At 38.8% G+C, this 10,726-nt stretch overlaps 1 protein-coding gene across 5 annotated transcripts in view; it reads left to right on the forward strand.

Annotated features, from left to right (window-relative positions):
• plxnb2b (plexin b2b) overlaps positions 1–10,726 on the forward strand; it is a 629,608-nt gene that overhangs the window by 593,165 nt on the left and 25,717 nt on the right. For all 5 annotated transcript variants that reach the window (XR_009824287.1, XR_009824286.1, XR_009824288.1 and 2 more), the window contains 3 exons: positions 7,340–7,404; positions 7,532–7,607; positions 8,111–8,185. Coding sequence is in view for 2 of the 5 variants with exons in the window: in XM_062035284.1 (XP_061891268.1) it covers positions 7,340–7,404; positions 7,532–7,607; positions 8,111–8,185 (216 nt within the window). In the remaining 3 variants the exon portion in view is untranslated. The remainder of the gene's footprint in view (positions 1–7,339; positions 7,405–7,531; positions 7,608–8,110; positions 8,186–10,726) is intronic.

Here is a 10,726-nt window from a genome sequence, read left to right on the forward strand (position 1 = left end):
CAACACCAAAAAATAATAATAGGAGAAAGAAGAAAACACACACACACATTGACACACACAAACACACACACACACAAAAACACACGCTCACACAGCACTATTGACAATAACAAAGCAAAAACAAAACATGGTGTGGCACTGAGGACTTGAGGTAAAACGCCACCTTTGAGGCGTCCACACTGGGGAATAACTCAAATTAAAGGCTGACTCCTGTGTGTGTATATATATATGTATGTATATATATATATATATATATATATATATATATATATATATATATATATATATATATATATATATATATATATATATATATATATATATATATATATATACCCTTTGCTCATTACTGCTTTGCACACTCTTGGCATTCTCTCGGTGACCTTCAAGCACACATGTAAAGTGAATACCATTTCAGGTGACTACCTCTTGAAGCTCATCGAGAGAATGCCAAGAGTGTGCAAAGCAGTAATCAGAGCAAAGGGTGGCTATTTTGAAGAAACTAAAATATAAAACATGTTTTCAGTTATTTCACCTTTTTTTTGTTTAGTACATAACTCCGCATGTGTTTATTCATAGTTGTGATTGCCTTCAGTGACAATCTACAACAGACCTGGGCATTCTGCGGCCCGCGGGCCGCATCCGGCCCTTTGTACGTCCCTGTCCGGCCCGCGTGAGGCCAATTATAAATTACAAAATAAATTTTAAAAAGTATCTATTTCGAGTGTGCAATACAACGGTGCTGCTTTTGTTTTGAAAAGCGTTATTTGTATTACTTCCGTGCGGACGTATGCTCGTGCGCGCAGCGGCAATCACAAATACAAAATAAATTTAAAAAAAACATCTTTGTCGTTGCGTGCGATACAACTGTGCTGCTTTTATTTTGAAAAGTGTTATATGTGCGTATGTCCTGTGAGGGAAGGCGCACAGCGACAAGTGATGCTAAAAAGAGAAAAGTTGATGACGAATGGCGTGTTTTAAAGGCCTACTGAAAGCCACTACTACCGACCACGCAGTCTGATAGTTTATATATCAATGATGAAATCTTAACATTATAACACATGCCAATACGGCCGGGTTAACTTATAAAGTGACATTTTAAATTTGCCGCTAAACTTCCGGTTCGAAACGCCTCTGAGGATGACGTATGCGCGTGACGTAGCCCGGCGAACACGGGTATGCCTTCCACATTGAAGTCGATACGAAAAAGCTCTGTTTTCATTTCATAATTCCACAGTATTCTGGACATCTGTGTTCGTGAATCTGTTTCAATCATGTTCATTGCATTATGGAGAAGGAAGCCAAGCAAGCAAAGAAGAAAGTTGTCGGTGCGAAATGGACGTATTTTTCGAACGTAGTCAGCCACAACAGTACACAGCCGGCGCTTCTTTGTTTACATTCCCGAAAGATGCAGTCAAGATGGAAGAACTCGGATAACAGAGACTCTAACCAGGAGGACTTTTGATTTGGATACACAGACGCCTGTAGAGAACTGGGACAACACAGACTCTTACCAGGATTACTTTGATTTGGATGACAAAGACGCAGACGTGCTACTGTGAGTATGCAGCTTTGGCTTTTTTTTGCGTATGTACGTAACTTTTTTAAAATATATAAGCTTTATGAACCTTGGGTTAGGTGAACGGTCTTTTGGGCTGAGTGATTGTGTGTGTTGATCATGTGTTTGAATTGTATTGGCGTGTTCTATGGAGCTAGGAGCTAGCAGAGGAGCTAGCATAACACGTACCGTACCTACGTGCGCGTCACGTACGTAACTTTTTAAAAATATATAAGCTTTATGAACCTTGGATTAGGTGAACGGTCTTTTGGGCTGAGTGATTGTGTGTGTTGATCATGTGTTTGAATTGTATTGGCGTGTTCTATGGAGCTAGGAGCTAGCAGAGGAGCTAGCATAACACATACCGTACCTACGTGCGCGTCACGTACGTAACTTTTTAAAAATATATAAGCTTTATGAACCTTGGGTTAGGTGAACGGTCTTTTGGGCTGAGTGATTGTGTGTGTTGATCAGGTGTTTGAATTGTATTGGCGTGTTCTATGGAGCTAGGAGCTAGCAGAGGAGCTAGGAGCTAGCATAACAAACACGCAGGTGTTATTATGCAGGATTAATTTGTGGCATATTAAATATAAGCCTGGTTGTGTTGTGGCTAATAGAGTATATATATGTCTTGTGTTTATTTACTGTTGTAGTCATTCCCAGCTGAATATCAGGTACCGTGAGTATGCAGCCTTGGCTGCTAAACATTCGATAACTTGACCGTATGTGCGCGTCACGTACGTAACTTTTTAAAAATATATAAGCTTTATGAACCTTGGGTTAAGGAAACGGTCTTTTGGGCTGAGTGATGGTGTGTGTTGATCAGGTGTTTGAATTGTATTGGCGTGTTCTATGGAGCTAGGAGCTAGCAGAGGAGCTAGGAGCTAGCATAACAAACACGCAGGTGTTTTTATGCAGGATTAATTTGTGGCATATTAAATATAAGCCTGGTTGTGTTGTGGCTAATAGAGTATATATATGTCTTGTGTTTATTTACTGTTGTAGTCATTCCCAGCTGAATATCAGGTCACCCCCGGCTCTTACAGCATCTTCCCTATCTGAATAGCTTCAACTCCCCACTAGTCCTTCACTTGCACTTTACTCATCCACAAATCTTTCATCCTCGCTCAAATTAATGGGGAAATTGTCGCTTTCTCGGTCCGAATCTCTCTCACTTCATGCGGCCATCATTGTAAACAATAGGGAACTTTGCGTATATGTTCAACTGACTACGTCACGCTACTTCCGGTAGGGGCAAGCCTTTTTTTTATCAGATACCAAAAGTTGCAATCTTTATCGTCGTTGTTCTATACTAAATCCTTTCAGCAAAAATATGGCAATATCGCGAAATGATCAAGTATGACACATAGAATAGATCTGCTATCCCCGTTTAAATAAAAAAAATTCATTTCAGTAGGCCTTTAAAAAAGACATGGACTGCCAAGTAAAGGTAAAGCCGTGTGCTTATTTGTGTTACACACGTTGCTGTCTTTAAAGAATATAGTGTAACGACCTGCTGAAGTAGATGTTGTCTTCTTGAGTTGCGTAAATGAGAAGTGAGGAGACGTGCGTGTGGAAGGAACGAGATGTTGAGCTGTGTTAGTATAGCTTGCTCAATAAAAGTTTCAAAAGAGCGTCAGACTTGGTGTGCACTTCTTCTGGACGCTACAATTGGTGTCAGAAGTAAAACTTTGCGCACACTGCACTGTTTGTGTGCTACGTCATCGGGAGGTACGTGCCACGTGAGGAGCTCGCCGCAAAGAGAGAGAGAGACAGAGAGAGAGAGAGAGAGAGAGAGAGAGAGAGAGAGAGAGAGAGAGTTTACAGGTGCAGCCACGCTGCTTGCCACGGGGGGAATTCCGCCCTCAATGAAGACTCCCAGGTTTGATGGCAAGGCGAACTGGGAGGCATTTCATCCCACTTGTGACATCAATTGTAGCGTCCAGAAGAAGTGCACACCAAGTCTGACGCTCTTTTTAAACTTTTATTGAGCAACCTATACTAACACAGCTCAACTTATCTCGTTCTTTCCAAGAGGAAAACCAATCCTCACTCCTCATTTCCGCAACAGCAACGCTTCTTCCTTCTTCGCCAATCACCTTACAGGCGTGCTACGTTCACAACAAAGAGGATGCAGGATGAAGTGACAGAAATTGAAATTTTTGTATTGTAATATACATCAGGAAGTGTTGTGTAAGAAAGTGTAAAAAATAAAACCATCAAAAGCCATCTGCTTTTGTATAAAGATAAGTTAGGTTAAATGAAAATATTATTATTATCTATTTTACGGTATATCAAAAATAATTTGAGCAAAATTTAATTGAAATATTGTCGGTGTGGCCCCCCAGCAGTGCTCGGGTTGCTCATGCGGCCCCCGGTAAAAATTAATTGCCCACCCCTGATCTACAATGTAAGTCACTCCTCACAGATAAGAGCTTGCAGTGTAATATAGCTAATATAGACACTTACATCATGTGTTGTCCTTATTATAACACTTATATAAGACTTTTAAAGTCATTTTGATAGTAGGCTAATATAGCTAATATACACACTTACATCATCTGTTGTCTTCATTATAACTCTTATATAAGACTTTTAAAGTCATTTTGATAGTAGGCTAATATAGACACTTACATCATGTGTTTTCTTCATTATAACACTTATATAAGACTTTTAAAGTCATTTTGATAGTAGGCTAATATAGACACTTACATCATGTGTTTTCTTCATTATAACACTTATATAAGACTTTTAAAGTCATTTTGATAGTAGGCTAATATAGACACTTACATCATCTGTTGTCTTCATTACAACACTTATATAAGACTTAAAGTCATTTTGATAGTAGGCTAATATAGACACTTACATCATCTGTTGTCTTCATTATAACACTTATATAAGACTTTTAAAGTAATTTTGATAGTAGGGTAATATAGCTAATATAGACACTTACATCATCTGTTGTCTTCATTATAACACTTATTTAGACTTTTAAAGTCATTTTGATAGTAGGCTAATATAGACACTTACATCATGTGTTGTCTTCATTATAACACTTATATAAGACATTTAAAGTCATTTTGATAGTTGGCTAATATAGCTAATATAGACACTCACATCATATGTTGTCTTCATTATAACACTTATATAAGACTTTTAAAGTCATTTTGATAGTAGGTTAATATAACTAATATAGACACATCATGTGTTGTCTTCATTATAACACTTATATAAGACGTTTAAAGTAATTTTGATAGTAGGTTAATATAACTAATATAGACACATCATTTGTTGTCTTCATTATAACACTTATATAAGACGACTTTTAACGTCATTTTGATAGTAGGCTAATAAACTAATATAGACACTTACATCATCTGTTGTTTTCATTATAACACTTATATAAGACTTTTTAAGTAATTTTGATTGTAGGCTAATATAGACACTTACGTCATATGTTCTCTTCATTATAAGACTTTTTAAGTAATTTTGATAGTAGGCTAATATAACTAGTATAGACACATCATCTGTTGTCTTCATTATAACACTTATATAAGACTTTTAAAGTCACTTTGATAGTAGGCTAATATAAACACGTACATCATGTGTTGTGTTCATTATAACACTTATATAAGACTTTTAAAGTCATTTTGATTGTCGGCTAATATAGACACTTACGTCATATGTTGTCTTCATTATAACACTTATATAAGACTTTTAAAGTCATTTTGATAGTAGGCTAATACAGACACTTACATCATGTGTTGTCTTCATTATAACACTTATACAAGACTTTTAAAGTCCTTTTGATAGTAGGCTAATATAGACACTTATGTCATGTGTTGTCTTCATTATAACACTTATATAAGACTTGTAAAGTCATTTTGATAGTCGGCTAATATAGACACTTACGTCATATGTTGTCTTCATTATAACACTTGTATAAGACTTTTAAAGTCATTTTGATAGTAGGCTAATATAGACACTTACGTCATATGTTGTCTTCATTATAACACTTATATAAGACTTTAAGAGTAATTTTTATAGTCATTCTGATAGAAGGCCAATATAACTAATAAAGACACTTACATCATGTGTTGATTTCATTATAAGACTTATATGAGGCGCTTATTTTTTTGTGGCTCCTGACAGATTAGTTTTTTGTATTTTTGTTCCAATATGGCTCTTTAAGCATTTTGGGTTGCCGACCCCTGGTCTAGATCATGAACAACTATTTACTACCTTCCAAATTGGATTTTTACCATCATTAGAGCTCTGTAGACATGTAATAGTCACCTTGACTGTACACCTGTTCAGTGCAATATAGAATGGTAGAAAAAAGGACCATGGTCTCTTCTAACGGGAAGTGCTACTGTAGTATTGATAGTTTTACTAGGCCAAAAACACGTCGAATATAAACATCTGCACTGGAGTGAAGCCCCAAAGGTCAAAGGGTGATCTGGTGAGGGACAATTAATGTTTTGAGGGAGCATCTACCCTGTACAATAAAGTTTTCAAAAACCCCCATGGCGGTTTTGAACCCTATTTTGTGTTTCGTTTAAACCCTTCTGAAGCACATCCCTGTGCTCGGTATGATGATGGCTCCTGCTCAGTGATGGACATGTCACATAGTTATTAATGATAACCACCATCTTGCATGATACAAATACTGTATTTTCCGCACTATAAGGCGCACCGGATTATAAGGCGCACCTTCAATGAATGGTCTATTTTAAAACTTTGTTCACATATAAGGCGCACCGCATTATAAGGCGCATAGAATAGACGCTACAGTAGAGGCTGGGGTTACGTTATGCATCGTTATGCATCCATTAGATGGAGCTGCGCTAAAGGGAATGTCAACAAAACAGTCAGATAGGTCAGTCAAACTTTATTAATAGATTACAAACCAGCGTTCTGACAACTCCGTTCACTCCCAAAATGAATAAACAGCTGTTTTATTATTTTCCCCGAGGTAAAGTGTAGTTCAACATTTATATCACATAGTGGAGGGGAACTTTTCCTCGATTCAATAAACACGTAAAAAACTACTGTTACGGTAAATCAAACGTTAGTGCAATCACAATATAGTAACACTCGAAATAGTGCAGAGCAATAACAATATATCAATAACTCAACGTTGCTCAAATGTTAATGTCACACAACACAACACACAAAATAAACATGTAAAGCTCACTTTATTAAGTTATTCCTCATCCACGAATCCCTCAAATTCTTCTTCAGTGTCCGAATTAAACAGTTGGGCGAATACAGCATCCAACATGCCCGGCTCCGTCTCGTCGAAGTCATCATTAATCGAATCAGTGTCGCTGCTGTTGTCTAGCAGTTCAGTGACAATTCCTGCCTTCCTGAAAACTCGGACCACACTCTGCGTCGTAAGCGTGTCTCTTAATAGGAGCCATTTTGGGGTCTTTACATAAACACACAAATGGAAATGAAACGGCACGCCTCGCGCAGTCATATATCCCAGCATGCACCGCATGCTTCTTCTTCTACGGGGGGAAATGAAGTCGGCGGCTGCTTACCGTTGTTGCGAGACTTGTTGTGGCTCAATATTGGTCCATATATAAGGCGCACCAGATTATAAGGCGCACTGTCAGCTTTTGAGAAAATTGGAGGTTTTTAGGTGCGCCTTATAGTGCGGAATATACGGTAAGTCAAAGTACTCCTAATAATCAACTAATGTGCAAAGAAGATAAAACTGTCCTTTTGTCAAAGTGCCACCATTTTAATTATGTCCTTAAATTATTTTGTCTGCAGGACTCCCCAAGTAACAAACTTCTCTATGCAAAGGAGATCTCCACCTACAAGAAGATGGTGGACGAGTAAGCAGTTTTCACCATCACAGATGTTGTTGTTGTTGTTATTGTCAGGAGACGCCTCTAAATTGCGTGGTCGTGTGTGTGCGCATGTGTGTGCGCCTGTGTGTGTGTGTGTGTGTGTGTGTGTCAGTTACTACAAGGGCATCAGACAGATGGTCCCTATCAGTGACCAAGACATGAACACTCATCTGGCAGAGGTGTCACGGGTAAGAGCCATCCCCCGCAACCCCCACGCTGCTTATTCTTAGCGGTGAAAGACGTGCCGGTGTCTAAAAACAAGGTCAGCTCTGTCGGTCCATCCTTTGCAAGTCGGACATTTAAGGTCACGCTGGACTTTTTCCATCCTTTTATGGTTGCTTTAAGTGCTAAGATGTTTCAGCACCATGTCAGTGCTTTTACCTTCCCAAGAGTCTGCCTCTGAATTTCTTGCAAACAACAATATTTTGGAACCGATTTGGGCCAAGAAAAGTAATAGCTATGTTTTGAAGTCCTTAATCAATAACCACTGAATCGCATCAAATGTGCCTTTGTTGACCACAGCTTTTTTTTTTCAATCTTATATTTAAGTCTTTCCTAGTTTTTTTTTGTGTGCATGTTTAGATTTTTTTGGGACATATTATTTGCCTTTTTAAATGACAGAGAGTTATTTCAGTTACCAGTAACACTTCATCACCCTTCAGCTTTTTTATGATTTTTTTCTGCTTTTCAGGCTCACACAGACAAGCTGAACACTCAAGTGGCTCTTCATCAGCTGTATCGGTACGCCAGCAAGTACTACGACGGGGTAAGAGTTCCCGAAGGCGCTCGATACCAGTGAACGCACCACTAACCCGCTTTGTTATTGCCTTCCATCACTTTTTTCTGTCCTCTTGCTTGATATGCTTGAGGAGTGTTTGCATGCATTTTTAATTGGAATCATTTCTCTGGGATGTGAATTGGAAAAACATTTTTTTTTCATGTGTCCATTGCCACTTTGGGTCACAAAAAAGTGGTAACCAACAAAAGCCAATGAAGGGAATGGGATTCGGAACAAAATATAAAACCTGAAGGGGACCTATAATGATCCTAATCTACATTGAAAACATTTCTTTGTGGTCTAGCTAATTATTTATTGGATATGCTTTGGTGTAAATTTTGCTCCACAGTCACATTTTATTATAGCTATACCTGCACACCCCCTTTTGATTTAGACTCTGCATTAAAAAAGGTGCTTAAGCAGCATTTATGTCACTGCATGTCGCACCTTGGTGTTATCGTGCGCCTGCAAAGATTAGATGAAAATAAACCTTTCCTTGAAGTTTTTTCAAACCCAGTCGTAATGTTGCAAAGTCGCCGCCTTTTTCTAGTTCCAGTTCTGCGGCTAATCCAATTTCGCAGTGGCCCAAATGTCATGCACAAAAAGATAATAATTTTATAGTCGGGATGTAATGATATCAAAATCTCGTCATCATATCGTCACTGTATTTACGGGGAATTGCACTTTTTGGGGGATTTTGGAGGATTTTGCCTGTGATATTAAATAAATGCGATCAAAAGTCTGCGTACAATGGAGCCTATTTTAGCCGCACAATTCCATCTATAAAGCCCCTAAAAAACATCGAAACACCTCCATTAGGGTTTTATATACATGATGTAAGTATATATGTCATGTAGTAATATTAAATATTTACGTATTTTGATAATTTTAAGAATACGTGGTGCATTAATTCCAAAAAGGCATCCCAACGTTTGCTTTTTTTTTTCCTTCATCGCTGATTATTACTCACTGCAGACTTTATGAGCGCCAACAAACATAATAAAACATCACTTACTGTACAATGTTTACTGTCATTAGGATGCCGACTGCTAGGATGTTCATATATTCTCATTTAGATAAAGAATGAATCCTCATGAAGAAACTGCAGATTGTGTGTAGGGGGGGGGGGTTAAAAGTGTCTTCGTGCCGTTCTCGCCATTTCCGGGCCCTAAATGGCTGTCAAAGTGTACCAAATTGTCGGAATACCTACTCAGACTTCTTCTGTCCAGGTGAAAGGCATGATTTATGAACTACAATAAACTTGCAGGAAGCGAGGAAGCAACAGACCACTCGATGATGTAATCATAGACACACAGGAAGTGATTACTTTGCCGCTATAAATAGTCTGTGTTAGCGCTTGAAATAACAATATCACTGATACTTGGTTAATATTTAAGTCACAAGATGTAAATGGAGTATTTCTGAATGGTTATTTATCGGATTTTATGGACGGAATGGATGACTTCCCATTTTATTTACTTTTATTAAATATTTAGAATGCATTAAAAAAAAAATATGTCCGGCGTCATGTCTTTCATAATGATTGTGAATGAGAGGCAAAATATTTTTTAAAAAAGTGCAATTCCCCTTTAAGACGACTGCACGATATTTTTGTTGTATTGTCAAAAAAATAAAGGTTTGGTAAAAATGCCTTAGTGCAGGGGTCTCAAACTCCATTTACCTGGGGGCCACTGGATGCAGAATCTGGGTGAGGCTGGGCCGCAAGAAAATATTTCTTAAAAAATCTAACATGCACTTTTTAATGAATTTACCTTCTTTGAATGGCTATCCCGCCCTAGCAACATACTTGCCAACCCTCCCGATTTTTCCGGGAGACTTCCGAATTTCAGTTCCCCTCCCGACAATCTCCCGGGGCAACCATTTCCCCCGAATTTGTCCTGGACAATACTATTAAGGGCGTGCCGTGATAGCACTGCCTTTAACGTCCTCTACAACCTGTCGTCGCGTCCGCTTTTTCACCATACAAACAGCGTGCCGGCTCAGTCACATGTTGTATGAGGCTTCTGCAGACACACATAAGTGACTGCAAGACATACTTGATCAACAGACATACAGGTCACACTAAGGGTGGCCGTATAAACAATATTATCACTGTTACAAATATGCGCCACACTGTGAACCCACACCAAACAAGAATGACAAACACATTTCGGGAGAACATCCGCACCGTAACACAACATAAACACAACAGAACAAATACCAAGTACACCTTGCAGCCCTAACTCTTCCGGGCTACAATATACAACCCCGCTACCACCAAACCCCGCCCCCCAACCATGCCCACCTCAACCGACGCACAGAGGGGGGGGTTTGATATGTGGGGGAGCAAGGTTGTAAGGCGGGGTTTGGTGGTAGCGGGGGTGTATATTGTAGCGTCCCGGAAGAGTTAGGGCTGCATGGGATTCTGGGTATTTGTTCTGTTGTGTTTATGTTGTGTTACGGTGCGGATGTTCTCCCGAAATGTGTTTGTCATTCTTGTTTGGTGTGGGTTCACAGTGTGGCGCAGGT

This window comes from Entelurus aequoreus, linkage group LG24 (assembly GCF_033978785.1).
Source record: "Entelurus aequoreus isolate RoL-2023_Sb linkage group LG24, RoL_Eaeq_v1.1, whole genome shotgun sequence".
Lineage (NCBI taxonomy): Eukaryota > Metazoa > Chordata > Actinopteri > Syngnathiformes > Syngnathidae > Entelurus > Entelurus aequoreus.